Source organism: Typopeltis vanoorti, chromosome 17 (assembly GCF_054136105.1).
Source record: "Typopeltis vanoorti isolate ZY-2024b chromosome 17, IOZ_Tvanoo_1.0, whole genome shotgun sequence".
Taxonomy (NCBI): Eukaryota; Metazoa; Arthropoda; class Arachnida; order Uropygi; family Thelyphonidae; genus Typopeltis; species Typopeltis vanoorti.
The window spans coordinates 45,703,220-45,722,311 of record NC_143565.1 but is presented as its reverse complement, the minus strand read 5'-3'; the positions used below and the strand labels follow the sequence as shown (position 1 = coordinate 45,722,311).

The window sequence follows — 19,092 nt, the reverse complement described above, 5'->3', positions numbered from 1 at the left end:
CAAACAATTCATTCAGGTCCTCTATCATTTCCATTTTATCTCCTTTCAAATCATTCGTACCTGCCACAACAATCATTTCTTTCGCTCTCTAATAGACTCCGTTACATTCTTTATGGTCGCACCAGGTTGGTACGATTTTGTCAAATCCTCTACTAACACACCTCATACTAACGAGTTTCCATACAGTACTCTCTCCTTCATTTTGTTTACATTCACATTCATACGCTTACTTTTCCTATCATACTTTTTATTATTGGCTGGTACACTCAGACGACTTTTGTTCATACGCTCTAGCTGCCGCTTTACCCTTCGTATCGCTCCACTCAACAATGCGATCTCACTCATTGCATCTATCTCATCTTTTTTATTCTCTGAAAAACCATTAATTTGCTCTGAATTAATACGATCGGTCACACTTTCTACATTCATGCCATCACAGTTCTCTGGTACAACACCTCGCCATTTCTTGTCATATCACTATTTTCTTCATTCTGAAGTTTGACAAAAATATCACACTCACTATCTGAAATACACTTTAATTCCTCATTCTCCTTACACTTTCTACACACATTCACTCCTTTATTATCATCTAACCATACTCCGACCGCACTCCGCAAAGCGTACATTTCGCAGATAGTACACTGAATCATCTCCTTTATATTACCATTATTGAATAAAGATGGCAAACCATCATTACTGGCTGCCGTTTTCCTTCATACGGGAGCCATACTCACTTCTAACGTATTTTATCAAATTATAAAATGAAACACCAAAAAAACACACAAACAGACACACTTAGATATGCAAGACAAACAAAACTACGTAATATTCACGTAAATTTATCAATGATATCTTAAAATAACACTTATCTTATCAGGAGCTCTCGACAAACACAAACGACTACCAATTGACAAACACTATGCATCACATCCATAAAGTGATGCTGACTGGCTGTATCTACCAAGAATAGGTGGATGGGGATCTGTTGCAAGTGATATAATTATATAATTTCTTCAACAAACAGTTGAAGAAATTGTTTAAAAAATTATACTGACAATAGCACTGAACAAACACTCTAAGCCATTTCACAAGAAGGTCTAAAAGCAATAAGAAACAAATCTGATCATAAGTAAAAAACAGCAAAATAACTAATTTGTGTTCAGGAAAAATAAACGTTTGCATGGCCAATTTCTGCAATGGCTATAATATGGGTATATCAAAAAAGAAATAGGTTTTATTCTAGCTGCTCAAGAACAGGTGTTACATACTAATGCAGATTATGCAATCAGAAAGATGAAACTGTAGAGCATCTGATCAGTGCTTACAGCAAGATAGTCCAAATTGATTATAAATACTGCCATGATCAGCCAAGATAATTTAATGGCATGTATGCAAAAATATGGTTTTACTACTTCTAATAAGTGGCGGCAGCATAAAATTGAGTCAATATTGGAAAAGAGCAAAATTCTCTGAGACTTTAAAATACAAACTGATTGGCCTTTGGACCACAACAGACCTGACATCATAGTACCCAATGATAACATCAATAACAAAGAAATGGGAAAAAAATTACCAAGTATTGAGATCTGGCAATTGAAGTTGGCCAGCTGTGTCCTAAACAGACCAAATCCGTTATTCTTTACATCATGAAATACTTATGGATCATTATTCTTTGTTATCAGTGAACTTGGTGAAATTTTAAAGGCGCTATCTACAGAATTAAACACCAATAATTTAAACACATGATTTACAAAAAAATGGAATTACTTGGATGCTACCTGACAGACTATTTTTAGATTCTTAGGTGAAATCTGAGTTGCACTGTATCACCATCAGTCAAATTGTTGCGAATGATATTTGTGTTGGCTGTGTGAATAAAGTATTAGAAAGAGGAATAATAATAATAAAAAAAAAAACTTAATTTTAATTGTCAGTAATATTCAGCACTATTTTTACATTTTGCTCAGAATTATAAAATTTCTAGAAATATTTGCTTATGCCTACATTAAGACCTATGCTGAAAAAAATTACAAAATAAGTTTGTGAATCTGCAGCAAAAAACCTCTTAAGATTATGCTGTCATATTTCAAGAAGTTTCTGAACTCTTAAAAATAAATACCTTCTCACGTGAGTCAAAAAATCCACACAGGGTGCACTTTATAAATAAAAATGATATATCACCACACACACAAACTAATACAAAATTCTCAGTGACAACCTTAAACAGAAAAATACTAGAGCTAAGAAGCAACAAAATAGCTAAAAAACACTGCCACACAAAGAAATACTTACCAATTATTTAAACAAAATACATTGTGCTTTTCAAGCTCTCCAGAACTTTAACAGCTTCAATTAAATTTGGTGGCAGAGAAACAGGAGCTGAATCAGATAGATCACTACTTCCACTTGATTCAACTTGATTCAGTAAATGCTGCCGTGCTCGAAAAGCAGCCAAATGGGCATATTGAACAGGAGCTGGTATTGATATGCTTCGGGTACAGCGAGCATATATGTGACACAAATAATATGTTAACTTTTGCAGTTCATCTGCAGTGAAATTATTATCATCCCATAAAACTGTATAATGAGATGGTCTGCTTGTTCCTTGAATGCCAAAATGACTACAGAGAAAAAAATCAAAATTAACAGGATGAGTGACAAATTTATCAACTGTAGTTCCTGGAGGTATATTCCTCATCTTACCAACACCATCCCTGCCATCAAATGGTTTAAATCTTGTGTGATGTCGTTTTTGTACCACAATGAAAGAAATACCTGGTGTATAGTCTTCTCCTGCACTTAGTTCTTGACAAGCTTGTCTAAGTTGGCGTATCTCTCTCCGCTGAACAATTTCAAATTGTCCTTCACTGACTCCATCACGATAGAGAATTATTTTTTCAGGTTTCATACCTTTGGTGTTTCTATAAAATGCTTTTAAAAGTTCTTTAATCATATCCTTAAATTCCACGATAATTTCTTCTTTTTCTTTCAGTTCATTCCTGTCAGCCTGAACACGAACAGACACAGCATACCTTGAAGGGTGTGAATCAAGACTGCCTACAACTGCTGCAATGGATGGTTTAATTTTGTCACCAGGAGCAGGGTGACTGACATCAGCACCGATAATTATAACTGGTTTTTTAAATATCTGTGGTTTTTCGGCTCTTAATAATGCATTATTAATGCCACCCATTTTTGCATTTATTTTTTGACAAATATTGCTTATTAATGGCGGATTACATTTCTTCACTACATTGAGATCTTTCACACACTGGGTTACAAGACCTAACTGGGTCTCAGCAGCTTGTTTAATTTCAGCATAACAGGACATTCTACTTGAAAGAACAATAACAACTAAATTTGGTCCATATGTCTGTTTCACACGGTTCAAAATCTCACCAATAGTTCTATTTTCACAAAAGAGAATATCCAGTGGGTCACCAATACGCATACCAGATGAACAACCAATTTCAGATAACATGCTAGCAAACTTCCTTAATTGATTCTTATTACAAAATCTCTGATCACTAAAACTTAGTAAAACCCACCTATCTACATCTGCACCAATGAAAAACATTTTTTCTCTCATGTCCCAAGCACCTTCTCTTGGCATAATTTGTTTATTTTCACTATAGCAAACATGGGGAGGATCAATAATCCTTCCTTCAAGTTGTAATGGTTTTGTGTTTATTCTCAAGTTAAATTCTCGAATAAATGGATCATTATGAAATGCTGAATCCCTCACTGTAGCTTCAATATTTCTAAATCTTAGATCTGGGGCACGAGCTGTGTACTTGATCATTTCTGCTGTCTGCATTTCAGTTAATTTTTTTTTGCAATGCTGGCCTTCAATAAGTTCACACACCTCTAAAGGTAAATAAATATTTTTTTGTTCAGTACCCACTTGAAGACATGGTAAATTTGGAAAATTCAGTTTCAATTTGTAAGTTTCCAAAAAATAGTCTGAGACCCTCTTTTCAACTTCTCTCTCACCTTCTTTCATTCTAAATCTTAACCTATTTGCTGGCTCTTGAGTTACTCTTAGAACACGATACTTCCTAGGATATTTCATGTGTGTCACTACAATTCTCAGTCCTTTCAGTTCTTTGGTGAGGACCACCCTATCAGAATCACGTAACTGTTTTATCTGACTCAACCTATTTCTATCAATTTTAAGCACTTCACATACAAATTTCAGTACTGGACCACTTTCATAGAAAGTAGTAGCAGACATGTCAATATTAAGCATCGGTTTCCATTGGGCAAGTTGCACACTCTGGTGGTATCCAAACCAAATTTCTCTACCACCACCCAAGGAGTGTAAATCCTGTGTATCTGGACGACTGAAGAAGGACCTTCCAACTGGTATATATTTTAAAGTTGGTCCATGTCTCAGTATAATCTCCATAGCCATTACTGCTTCTTGGGAAACAGATGATGTCCGCCCACCAAATAATTCATGAAGTGGTTCCAAACTAATAGCACAACTATTCCCTCCTTGTTTCTGAACAGGTTTAATTGTAACTTCATATAAATCTCCTTTTTCAAAACCAGGCTCTCTTATTTCTACTGGGAATTTTAGAACATTTGTTGATGGAAGAGGCCTACGAGTAATGAGATTCTTTCGTCCATCATAAACAGGATAATAGTTCCGAAAAGTATCAAATTCACTCACCATTTTCTTTACCACTTCTCTATTGAGTCTAGTGTTGAGACACCTGTATTTTTTATCAGAGACCTGGGCAACCTGCTGAGCCCTCTTAGCAACCACATCAACATCATAATGGTAGACATCACCATGGGGTAATTCTATTTCAAAATAATTTGCAATCAACTTGATTCTTTTTCCTACAGTTCCAAAACCTGGTTTTCGTGGTAAGTCTTCCCCTGATGTTCGTGGTGCTGATACAAAAAGCTTTTCTTTAAGAGAGGTGGCTAAAGATTCAGGAGATGAGATTGGCTGCTGAGGTACAAGCAACTGTCTCTGAGGTTGTCTTGCTTCCTCAGTTTTTTGCCTTTGGACTTCTTGCACGGGTTGAACTCTAGGTGGCTGATGACTTGATGAAACTTCTCTCACTTGTCTTTGTTCAGCTTGTGCCTGAAAAGATACAGAAGGCTGGGAACCTGGAGTTCTGACCTCTTCATCACTTGGCTGATTACCCCTACCTAATAAAACAATTTTAAAAAAAATTAAACTTTTTTTTTTGAGATATATATGATATAAAATGTGCTACCACTATCTAACATTATCACAGACCATATTTTATAGTAAAATACTTATCACCAGTGGCATAGCTGGGAGGCTGTCCTCCCTGGGTGGCACTTTTCACGTGAGATACAATTTTATTTTTTGACGATTCTCATTTATATTAATTTAGTAGTTTTTATTACTTAATAATTAGTTTTTAACAACTATACTTACAACTAAGATACACATAAACATAGTGTTTTAATTTATTTCCCTATATGTCATTTTATTGAGAGTGGTGGCAAACTCAGGAACTGCCCTGGACGACAAAAGCTTTAGCTAAGCCACTGCTTATCACCAGATAAAAGTATTTTACTATAAAAGCCTATGGCCAGAGATAATATTGCCTATTATTGAGGATCATTTTTCATACTCCTTATGAAAAATCTTATCTGTCATCAACTTATGTCTGAGTCACTCTTTCCTCTGAATTTTATGATTCACATTCTCCCAACCTATCTTTACAGCCAATGTAATCTGGTCTTAATTAAACAGCAGATAATCAACAGCACACTTGCAGGGATTACAGAAATGGCTTGCTTAACGAATTTCCTTTAGCACAAGTTAAAAGATGCCTCAAGCCTCCAATAAATATGGTGGTGGTCTCACACTGGGCAATTAAGATCATCTCCCACTTAAAGACATTCATAAACGCTAATTCCATAACAGGATTTGAACATACGGGCTGTTTAGTTGGAGAGTAGATATGCTTACCACTAACTCTTCCCATAACTGCAGCAAAGATCTTCATCCAACATAATAACACAATAACCCGTGTGTTGAGGCTTAAGTGCTGTGAAGAATTCATGTTGAAGGTTTAATTAACAGCACTGAGAAAGGATTAAAACTAATTTTAATGCTTCCAATATTTCGTCTCTGTCACAGAGACATCTTCACGGTTTACAAAAATGTTTTGTAAAAACACACACAAATACAATACACTAATGAGTGAAACTAAAGTCCTATCTGGGAGGTGACCATTATAGGCATTAGCAGGTGGCCCAGGATTTAAAGAGGGATCTCTGATAATTAATCTTTCCCAAATTTTTGGAAGTTTCATGCATCCATATTTGTTTAAATTAGGTTGATTCCTGAGTGCAGATGCAACGAACAGTCTTTCTTTTTTAAATTTACTATGGTGGAGCATAGTGGTTTTTTTTCAGGTGATCCTGTGAGTTGTATCCAAAACATGATCTGCAAAACCAGATTGATCATAATCGTGATTGCAGATGTATGACTTGTTCTTCTAACTGGATGGATGCTGATCTACCTCTGTCCAAAGTAAGCCAGTTTACAGGTACAAGAAACTCCATACACTCCAGGCACTGAAAGTGGAGGGAGCTGGTCTTTGGTGGAACGGATAAGGGTAGCAAGTTTACAGTAGGGCTTAAAAGCTGTATGGAGGTTGTACTTTTTTAATGATCTGGCTATTTTTTCTGATGTACCACAGATGTAAGGTATGGTGATGGCATTTCGGAAGCATTTCTGAAGAGATGGTCGGGAAATGGGAAAGGACTTGATCGCTTTTTTAATTCTGTAGTCACTGTAACCATTGGAAAGGAAAGTGTTGTGAATGTGTTTGAGTTCTGTTGAAAGACCAGTTTCACTGGAACAAAGATGGTGGGCTCTACTGGTTAGAGTTTTAATAATGCCATATTGCTGAGAGGGGTGGTGGTGGGAGAGTTTGTGAATGTATCTGCCTGTGTGAGTAGGTTTTCTATATATAGAGAAAGAAAGGCTACTATTAGGAAGGCTTGTTAATAAGGTGTCTAGGAAGGGTAATTTTCCATCGTAAACTGTATTCTTGGATTTAGACTATTGAGTTGACTGAGGAAGGAATGTAATGTGTCTGGGCCATGAGGCCAAATACACATCGTCTATGGCTAGTTTTCAAAAATTTTCCATGTAAAAATTGGCAAGAGGGGTTGATAGAGGGGGAACCCATGGCAGTTCCCTCTATCTGTTTGTAGATTTTGTTCTTCAAAGAAAAATAACCAGAGTTGATGGCAAAGGAAAAGAGATCTAAGATATCAGAAGGAAAAACGTTTTTTAAGAGTGTTAAGGTGTCAATTAAGGGAATATTGGTAAAGTGAGATGATGTCAAAACTGACCAATATGTCTGTATTATTTAAAGTACGATTTTCAATTAAGTTTTTTAAGTGAGTAGAGTTTTTTACATAGGATGTGGTAAGACCAATCAGGGGTCAAAGAGTTAGCTATCTGTTTGATAATTTGTAGCAAGGGTATTGGTGGCATGTACTATAGCTTTGAGGGGAGAATTAGGTTTGTGGATTTTCAGTAAATGGTATATATATGGGGGGGGGGGACAGAAAAGTTGGAGTTTTTTTGTAATTTCAGGAGACCAGGAAGATACTTTTTTAAGTAGTTTTTTTTTTAATTTTTTAAGTTGAGTTTTTGTGGGATCATGTTCAAGCGGTATGTAGGTAGTGCGATCACGGAGAATGATATCCATTTTATGTTTCTATTATTAGGTGTTAAGAACGACAGTAGCATTCCCCCTATCAGATCTGGTGATGACAATGCTTTTTTCATATCTTAATTTTCTGAGAGCAGAGAGAATGTTAGCTACATGAAGTCTGATGTTATTAGCTGTTTCTGGAGCTAAGTGACAGATTCTGCATTCGATGTTGTACATAATATCCAACTCCAGAACTTCTTTAGGTGTGACGGCAAAATTATGTCCAAGGCTTAGGACACTAACGGCATCTTCGCTAAGTCTTTTAGAAGATAGGTTGACTACTGTATGGAGCAGTTGAACTTGAGGTAGTGGTTTAGATTTACACAGATTATTGAACTTTTTGATATGCTTATTTTTTATATTTTGGAATTCTTTCTGAGATGCTAAAGAGAATGGACCAAAGTTCTGGATTGAGTATAGCGGAGAGCTCTGATTGTAATGACCCAATGGTGGCGTTTGTAGTAGCGAGGCTGGTGCAAGTAGCGTTAATCTGTTCTCGTAAAAGTGCTAGACTAGCACGTTTGTATATCCAGAAGTCTTTATTAGATTTAAATTTGGTTTTAAGCCTAACAGTTAGGAATGACTCTGGAGTCCCGACATCTTTTTAAAAAGGGCAGCAGATTTAATTGCCTCGATAAGCGTAGTTTTGCCTTACCGTATTTAAGCCTAACTGTGTTAGGCTTAAAACCAAATTTAAATCTAATAAAGCCCTCCGGATATACAAACGTTCTAGTCTAGCACTTTTACGAGAGCAGATTAACGCTACTCGCACCAGCCTCGCTACTACAAACGCCACCATTGGCTCGTTACAATCAGAGCTCCCCACTACTATACTCAATCCAGAACTTTGGTTCATTCTCTTTAGCATCTCAGAAACTTCCTCTCAGAAAGAATTCCAAAATATAAAAAAATAAGCATATCAAAAAGTTCAATAATCTGTGTAAATCTAAAACACTACCTCAAGTTCAACCGCTCCATACAGTAGTCAACCTATCTTCTAAAAGACTTAGCGAAGATGCCATTAGTGCCCTAAGCCTCGGACATAATTTTGCTGTAGCACCTAAAGAAGTTCTGGTATTGGATATTATGTACAACATCGAATGCAGAATCTGTCACTCAGCTCCAGAAACAGCTAATAACATCAGACTTGATGTAGCTAACATTCTCTCTCGGTCTTCACCTCCAAAAATTAATTTATCTTCCAGTCAACTCTCTGCTCTCAGAAAAATTAAGATAAGAAAAAAAGCATTGTCATCACTAGAGCTGATAAGGGGAATGCTACTGTTGTTCTTAACACCTAATAATAGAAACATAAAATGGATATCATTCTCCGTGATCGCACTACCTACATACCACTTGAACACGATCCAACAAAAACTCAAGTTAAAAAACCTACTTAAAAAAGTGTCTTCCTGGCCTCCTGAAATTATAAAAAAACTCAAACCCTTCTGTTCTCGCCCCCCACCCCCCGTATGTACGGTTTACCGAAAATCCACAAACCTAATTCTCCCCTAAGAGCTATAGTAGATGCCACCAATGCACCTTGCTTCAAATGATCAAAACAGCTAGCTAACTCTTTGACCCCCCCTCCCCAATTGGTCTTATCACATGCTGTGTAAAAACTCTACTCACTTTAAAAACTTAATTGAAAATCGTACTTTAAATAATACAGACATATTGGTCAGTTTTGACATCATCTCACTGTTTACCAATATTCCCCTAATCAATACCATAACACTCTTAAAAAACGCTTTTCCTTCTGATATCTTAGATCTTTTTTCCTTTGCCATTAACTCTGGTTATATTTCTTTGAAGAACAAAATCTACAAACAAATAGAGGGAACTGCCATGGGTTCCCCCTCTCACCCCCCCTCTTGCCAATTTTTACATGGAAAATTTTGAAAATCTAGCCATACTCTTCCTCTCTAAAACCTTCTATCTGGCTAAGATATGTAGACGATGTGTTCTCTATTTGGCCTCATGGCCCAGACACATTAGATTCCTTCCTCAGTCACCTCAATAGTCTAAATACAAGAATCCAGTTTACGATGGAAAAGGAAAATAACAATAGTTTACCCTTCCTAATGGCAGCCTTTCTTTCTCTATATATAGAAAACCTACTCTAACCAGTAGAGCCCACAACCTTTGTTCCAGTGAAACTGCTCTTTAAACAGCACTCAAACATTCACAACACTTTCCTTTCCAATGACTACAGAATTAAAAAAGCAATCAAGTCCATTTCCCGACCATCTCTTCAGAAATGCTTCCAAAATGCTATCACCATACCTTACACATCTGTGGTACATCAGAAAAAAATAGCCAGATCATTAAAAAAGCACAACTTCCATAGAGCTTTTAAGCCCTACTGTAAACTTGCTACCCTTATCCGTTCCACCAAAGACCAGCTCCCTCTTCTTTCAGTGCCTTGGATATATAGAGTTCCTTGTACCTGTAAACTGGCTTACTTTGGACAGAGGTAGATCAGCATCCATCCGGTTAGAAGAACACAAGTCATACATCTGCAATCCCGATTATGGTCAACCTGGTTTTGCAGACCATCTTTTGGATACAACTCACAGGATCTGCTGGAAAAAACCAATATGCTCCATCACAGTTAATTTAAAAAAGAAAGACTGTTCGTTGCATCTGCACTCAGGAATCAACCTAATTTAAACAAATATGGATGCATGAAACTTCCAAAAATTTGTGAAAGATTAATTATCAGAGATCCCTCTTTACATCCTGGGCCACCTACAAATGCCTATAATGGCACCTCCTAGATAGGACTTTAGTTTCACTCACTAGTGTATTGTATTTGTGTGTGTTTTTACAAAAAGTTTTTGTAAACCCTGAAGATGTCTCTGTGACAGAGACGAAATATTGGAAGCATTAAAATTAGTTTTAATCCTTTCTCAGTGCTGTTAATATTCCATTAAACCTCCAACATGAACACAATAACCTTGATCATCCTATATATTTCTCGAATTCCAATTTCCCATCAGCTATTCCCCCCCCCCCCCAGCTAGTGTTTCTCTTGCACTGTAATCTTAACAGCACAAGTCACTTAAAAAGTTTAACCCTAGATTTTTGTAATACGTATGAATAAGCTGAAAGTGGCATATTGTAAAAAATACAGCAATTTATAACAGTCACTGGATCAGCATTTCGAACTCAGAGATACTTGTTACCTTTCACATCGTCTTATATTCTAGTCCTAAACAGATTCCTTAACCTTTTGAACTTTTCATTTGAACACAATGTTTGTTCAAGGTACTCATTGCACTCTTTGAAAGTGAGAGCAGAGAGATGATGTTTTGAAAATAAATAGCGTGTAAATGAAGAAATGCAAGTCATGTTGAAAACAGAAGAATGAGGCAACTAATATTAGCTATATATAAGGCAGGATAGTGAAAGTGTTGAGAATACAATGGAAGCAGTGAGCAATGATAGACAAAATATGAAATGTATGAAAGAAGTGGATGAAGAGGTGACAGTGAGGAGAGAAATAGTGAACTTAGGCTGAGTCTTTCACATGTGAGCTCAAGCAACTGGATAAATGATTGGTGTGAAACAGAAAGAAGCAGAATGAAAAAGTGAATGGGAAAAGTATAAAAGAATAAGAAACTGGGACTAAGAAGAAAGTGTTGTATAGAGATTTGATAATAAGAAGTGTACTTAATGACAAAGTGACAAAAGAATGTTTCCCAAAAGTGACAAAAGCATGCAAAGATAAAGGAATGTGTGGTGCTGTAAGAAGTAATTGTTTCTGGCTAGAATGAATGATTCAAATGACAAAAAATATGCAATGACAGAAGATAAGAAAGAGTTGCTGATAGAAGTGAAAAAGAAGAGTGAGAACGTAAAGACTGTGAGTCTACTATATCAGCATAATAGGACAGACTTGAGAAGAAGGGCCATGATTGCTAATGAGTTGATGAGAAAATTGTGCAAGAGGAATGTTGTGTGCATTTTATAGATATGTGGAGTGAATCTGATGGACAAAAGGACTTGTATATGGACTACAATTGAATAGTTTTTAGAGTTAGATGTTTGGAGAGAGAGAGAGAGAGATTTTTTTCAGTGAGAGGTTAGATGTGCAAAATCAGGGAAATTAGAATTACAGAAGCTGGGGGGGGGGAGTCGAGTGTGGGTTCAGCCACTCCTGAGACAAATGAGTGTGTGTGTGTGTATACAGAAATGATTATGCAAAGTGTATCATCTAGGTGATCTTGCAGTTGCAGACATGACAAGATTAATATCAGAATTCAGGTAGAGTAACTGAAGGTGCTCAAATATATTGAAAAATATCAATGTGAATACAGCAGTGGGACTAGATAGCATGTAATGACTATGCTACAAGAATGTGAAAGAGAATTGGCAGTGCGTCTAATGAAGTTGCTCAATCTAAGTCTCAGCTCTGGCAGGGTTCAAGGGAATGAAAAGACAGTAAGATAGATAAAGGTGGCTTCAAGACAGAAGTGGCTAATTACAGACTAATTAATATCTCGGGGAGGGGGGGATGGTTCAAGTAATGGAAAAGTTGACTAAAGGTAAAATCAAAGAATCAGTGGATAGAATATGATACACTATTTTTGGGGGGGGGATGTAAAAGGTGGCCCTCCTGCCTTCGTAATTTACTTGCATTTTATCCTACATAGTGCGATGACTTTGTAAAGGTATTCTGGCCAAATGATTTTGTAAAGACATTTGGCCAGAATACTGCATGGAAAACTATTACATAAGTTGGAGCAAATGCAAATGGATATGAAGCTAATGAATACAGGGATAGCTGATAGACAAACACCAGAGAGTAGGATGGAATCGAGATAAATGAAGATGACTAGTTGAGTGCCTCAAGGCTCTGTACTACACATACTGACCACTAAATTAGAAATTTTATTTAATACTGTAGTGGATCTCCTTAGCTGGAGTATAGCACATAATTTCCACAAGATGTAGGTTTCCATCTATGTCTACAACATATTAGCTGTTTACCAGTCCTTTAACTCAGATTTGATGGAAGAGGACTTTGCCCTGGGATCTGCTTTTCTAACATGTCCCATACATTCTCAATGGGGGCTCAGATCTCAGATCTGAGCTCGGGTGACCAGGGAAGATGGAAGCTGCTTCATGCATGATGGACAGTAGCATTGCTGTACATGATACAATCAACACCTGCCAAATAAAAAGTGAACATTACAGGATGGACTTGAACAGCAACAATGTTCAGATATTTCTTGGAGGACACCCTACCCTCCAGTAATATCAGGGGACCCATTCTGTACCAACAGAACATGTCCCACACCATAACACTACCTCCAGAACCTTGAGTTGTGTTTACAAGGCAAGCTGGATTCACTGCTCTCTGCCTACCATTGGTACATAACAAGGTGTGCCATGACTTGTCAAATCACAACTTTTTTTCCCAGTCTTCCAGTGTCCAGTCACAGTATTCCTGACACCACTGTAGACAAACTTTCTGGTTCTTTACAGAAATCAGTGGTTCCTGCATAGGCATGTGACTGCCAATACCAATCCTCTTTAATTCTCTGTGCATGGTTCAGTGAGATATGGATTGGGAACATTCGTCATTAAATGCTTTGGTCAAACTGCTGCACACAGGAAGTTCTTTGTCCATACAAGCTTTCTTAGATGACAGCGATCTCGTTCCCGACACTGTCTTAGGACCACAGTTACACCTAGGATATATCACCTTTTGAGAAACCAGTCAGCTCTGCTCTTTAAAAATAATTATGGCTCTAGCCAGACAGGCACCTACAATGAGCCCTTTATTAAACTCCGAAAAATCCTTTGTTTTTCCCATTGTGATCAACGCTACTGACCAGCAGTATTCTTAAATAGTTGCCTGGAACATGTGACCAAGTATTTCACATATACACTGTATAAGTGACATTTACATCTGCACAAAGGTTTCTAATTCGGTGGCCAGTATGTGTAGGACTTGCTACTCTTTAATTTGTATATTAATGACATAAGGAGTAATTTAAAGGGGTATATTCAGTTGTTTGCTGAAGATATAAAATTGGAGAGGGAGAGTTGATAAATATCCTGTAGGATGATTTAAATAAATTTGCATTGTGGGAGACACATAATGGTTGTCAATTTAATGCTGAAAAATGTAACATACGCACTCAATGGGATGAAAATATTACATAATGTGTATCACACTGATTACCAGAAATTGGACCAGGGATTTGGAGTTTGCGATAGAAAGTTCTGAGGGAAAAATTCATTAAAACAGTTCAAAGAATTACCTGGATGTTGAAATACACTAGCATGTTAAAGATATATTATGTGTCATTATGAAGCCATGATTTGGCTGTATCCTGACTATAATGCACATATTTGGACAACTGGATTTCTCGAGGATATCAGAAGGTGATGGGGAGGATCCAAAGTTGAATAACAAAGGTGGTGGAGGTCTATGGAATGATTCCTATGAAAACATTCCTATTAGGAGGGTGAAGGTGTGTGAGTTGCAAAGTTCAGTTGATACATGGAAAAGGGGGGATTTAAAGGGGTTCTATAAGACAGACAGACAAAAGAAAGTTTTCCATACATGACATATTGAGAGAGAGAAACAGGAGTTATGTAAGAGTATGGTTAGTAAGTGTGCATGGAGGATAACAAATGAGTGGAATGGATGGCCAGTAGCTGTTGTGAGTGCCCTGATAGTGAATGAGTTTGATGATAAACCAATTGGCTAAAGAAGGCTAGATAGACCCCAGAAGAGGCAGTTAGATTAAAAATGAAACTAGAACAGGTCATAAGGACTATATCCATATTTAGTATTATGATGATGATGAAAAACTAACTCTTGGTCACTGTTCTTGTATTTACTGTGGAAAAGTGAAAATAATTTAATGGATAGTTTAGTATCATGCTGATATATAAAATTCTAACTAACTACCAATCAAATGAGATAAAAGTACACAATGATGTAGAATTTCAAAAACCGTGCAGTTGCAAAAGATGCTGTTCTCATTGCTATATCCTGGAAATTTTTTTACTTTTTTCTTTCTATCTCATTGGCTAGTTAGAATTTTACATTTCAGCATGACAATATCAAAATAAGAAATGTCTTTGAGTTTTTCATTCGAAAGTTGAATTCTGGTGATAAATCACTGAACTGCGACATCAATGATGGTAAGTACTATACAGTTTTATAACTTTTGGGATATCTCACCTTGTAGTAAAAGTTTTCAAATTAAAATAAATGTTCTTCAGAATAATTAAAAATTGTCAAGCAGTGCAGGGTGATGGTGCTGAAAGGAGGGAAGTCTGGGGTTGAAAGTCTTCCCTCCCTTCTTGTAACTATTCAGTAATTTGTTTTGGCACCAGTTTTCCATATATAAAGTACTAGTGTTCATTCGAACTGAAAAGTTAGGAACCAATAACACAGCAGTACTATGTGGGCTCAAGAGTTATCAACCCACATTAGTATGCAATACAGATATTAAATTTATTCCCAGATGCCATGTATCTTAAGCTGGTCAGTCACTGAGTAAATATGTATGATAAAAGTACATATAAATCTTTGAAATTACAACACAATTTAGCATACATTTAATTTTTGGAAATTATGGAGGCAACTACCGTGTTTGAATAAAAACTTTAGTTTACTATTACTAAAATTTTACAATTCGACGTTTCGACCTTTATGTCAAGGTCATCTTCTGGAGCGTACAAATATACACAGGAAACAAGCTATACTACAATCATACTGGTTCGTTAAAGACACTGACTAACCGCTACCACAATTGTTGGCCTGACCTCTGGTGAAAAAAAAAAAAAAAAAAAAAAATTATACATCAACACTAAAGTCCTATTATTTGTGTTGTCTACTATATACATATATTAACATTATATTAACATCATTCCAGCCAGTTGGAGTGGAATGGTTTCTAATAATAGCAGATTGGCTAGAGTCCTGACTTGTGTTGAATCTTTCAAATTAGGTTGGCTGAATGTGTGCCATCCAGATCCTTGGAATTTTCATACCATCTTTATTGTTGATATTTGGGTGGTTTATCAGGATTTCGCAGGATTCTTTAAATTTTCTTTCATACCATGTTTTTGTGCGGTGTAAGGAGCAGGTGCTTTTCCAGTTGATTTGGTGTAAGGTGTTGAGTGCGTGGTCTGAGAGGCCTGCTTCACCATAATGGTTATATTTAATGTGTCTAATGTGTTCTTTTTTGCGTATAGGGATTGTCCGTCCTGTTTCACCAATGTACGGTAAGTTACAGGTGCAGCGGATGCAATAGACTCCAGGATGTGCTAATGGGAGGAGAGGGTCCTTAGAGGAGCTGAATATGGTTTTAAGTTTAGTGGGTGGTTTAAAGGTGGCATTAAGGTTATAGTGTTGTAGGATTCTGTTGATTTTTTCTGATAACCCTTTAATGTATGGGATGGCTATGGTTTTACTGTAGTCTAGATTCGTTTTTGTTGTGGTTTTATAGAGTATTTTATTGACAGTATTTTTGTTATAGCCATTGTTTATGAATGTGTCACTAATGATTTTTAGTTCTTGTTTCAGGGCCTGCTGGTTAGAGCAAATAGTTGTGGCTCTGTTTTTAAGGGTGTTTATGACTCCATATTTTTGTGCTGGGTGGTGATATGAATTCGCATGTATGTATTGGCCTGTGTGTCTCGGTTTTCGGTAGACCGTGAAGGATAGATTGCCTGAAGGAAGATGTGTAACTAGTGTGTCTAGGAACGGGAGCGAATTTTGGTTTTCGATTTCGATGGTACACCAAATCAACTGGAAAAGCATCTGCTCCTTACACCGCACAAAAACATGGTACGAAAGAAAATTTAAAGAATCCTGCAAAATCCTGATAAACCACCCAAATATCAACAATAAAGATGGTATGAAAATTCCAAGGATCTGGATGGCACACATTCAGCCAACCTAATTTGAAAGATTCAACACAAGTCAGGACTCTAGCCAATCTGCTATTATTAGAAACCATTCCACTCCAACTGGCTGGAATGATGATAATATAATGTTAATATATGTATATAGTAGACAACACAAATAATAGGACTTTAGCGTTGATGTATAATTTTTTTTTTTTTTTTTCCCCCACCAGAGGTCAGGCCAACAATTGTGGTAGCGGTTAGTCAGTGTCTTTAACGAACCAGTATGATTGTAGTATAGCTTGTTTCCTGTGTATATTTGTACGCTCCAGAAGATGACCTTGACATAAAGGTCGAAACGTCGAATTGTAAAATTTTAGTAATAGTAAACTAAAGTTTTTATTCAAACACGGTAGTTGCCTCCATAATTTCCAAAAATGCATTCGGATCACCGTGCAAGCCTAAAAGAAAGGATAGCATACATTTAAGTTTTCACAAATTACCTCTATAGAGGTAATCTATGCTTTTCTGTACTTGTCACCATAAAACCATAAATTATGTCCATAAAGTTATAACTTTATGGACATAATTTATGGTTTTATGGTGACAAGTACAGAAAAGCATAGAAATGATTTAAGAACTAAAAAAAATATTTTATTGTCACTTAATCATCTACTGTCATAGTACCTTGTCCATCAAGAGATGGACAAGGTACTATGACAGTAAATGATTAAGTTTGCATTATAACTAGCTTCTTACAATTTTTTTCACTACTAATCTGTTATTTGGCAGTGTCCAATATGGACACACACTGGAGACCTGGCTTCTTCTCCTACTCTAATTCTTGTATGGTGATCAAATCTGCCTCAGGCATTCCAAACACTCACAAACTCGCACACAATGTCCTCTTTGACCGATCACCAGAAAAAAAAAAAAAAAAAAAAAGAATTTTATCCAAATTAGATACAAATGTCTCCACCTTGCTGGCATTTCTTCAAACATCCTAAAGGAGTGTATGCTCCAGATTTAACACACACACACATTGTGTTGGCTTTCATGCTTTCATATCTCACTGGTATATATCCTGCAGCATGGAAATTAGACCACATTAAACCTATTCCTAAGAAGGGTGATAAATCCTTACCATCAAAACACTGCCCAATTTCTCTTACCTCATTTCTCTCTAAAGTAACAGAGAGAACCATTAACTTTCAACTCCTCGCTACCTCAACTAATACATGACCAACTGCCAGTATGGATTCTGCTACTGTCAACAGAGGATCTTATTCACCATGTCATCCATCTCTGGACAAAACACCATAGAAAAATTTGGGGAACTCAGGTGGCCGCTTTTGATAGGATCTATTACGTAAGCTCCTATCACGTGGTCTGTCCCATGACTTCTGCCAACTTTCTGACTGGATGCATCTACATGTAATGGTTGAGGGTTCCTTAATCTTCTAACTCTGCACAACTAATGCTGGGATTCCAAAGGACTCTGTTCTATCACCGACTCTCCTCCTTCTATATATCAATATCTATTCCAGTTGACTACAACCTTAATACACAGTTTTGCTGTCAGCAAAGTCAACTGGAATAGATATTGATGTTATTATTATTTTGGGCAACTCCAAGGAGTTGACAGACTCATCGAGGGAGGCCCTAACATCATGTCAAGAACAACTATTCGACATTCACACAGTATCTATCATACCTCGCCTTGAACTCATTCACAGTCATAGCACCCACAACAGACTGGCAGCTTATTCCACTCCTTCACCACTCTCCAAGTAAAAAAAACTAGCTCTAACACCCTTGCTAACCACATTTTTGCCCAGCTTCCATGTATAGCCCCTAGTCCTCCCACCACCAGTCCTATTCTCAAAAATATCTTCTGAATTAATCTTATAGAAACCCTTCAGTAATTTGAATGTCTCAATCATACTACCCCTTTTCTACCTATCAACCAATTTTTGCAACCCAAAAATCTTCAACCTGTTCTCATAAGGTTCATTCCATAGACCTGCTATCATCTTGGTCACTCGTCTCTGGATCCTCTCCACCTCCTCCACATCAAGAAGAAACCCTGGTGCCCACATCTGGGCACAGTAGTCCAGATGGGGGTCTTATGAAGGCTCGATACAGAGGAACAATAACTTGTTTGTCTCTGCTTGTTAAAGTATTTTTCAGCAACCAAGTGATTTGATGAGCTGATTTAGTCACTTTTGCGATGTGTCCCCTAAACTTCAGCTCCCTATCCCTATCCACCAACACTCCCAAATCCCTGGCCTCATCAATCTCCTGGAGTACGGTTCCACCAATGTGATATACTGCTGCTAATCTTCTCACCCCAAAATGCATAACCTTACAATTTGCCACATTAAATCGATATCCATTTTCCTTAGCCCAGTCCTCCAAACTATCCAAATCATCTTGCAAAATTTTGACATCCTGTGCACTCATAATTCCTCTACCCAACTTTGCA

The 19,092-nt window shown here is 36.9% G+C and overlaps 1 protein-coding gene across 2 annotated transcripts in view; it reads right to left on the bottom strand.

Annotated features, from left to right (window-relative positions):
• Window positions 1-19,092, bottom strand: part of LOC150097353 (protein argonaute-2-like) — a 69,529-nt gene that overhangs the window by 31,193 nt on the left and 19,244 nt on the right. For both annotated transcript variants that reach the window (XM_090407689.1, XM_090407688.1), the window contains exon 2: window positions 2,293-5,166. In XM_090407689.1, coding sequence (XP_090263815.1) covers window positions 2,300-5,166 — 2,867 coding nt within the window. In that variant the 3' untranslated portion in view covers window positions 2,293-2,299. The remainder of the gene's footprint in view (window positions 1-2,292; window positions 5,167-19,092) is intronic.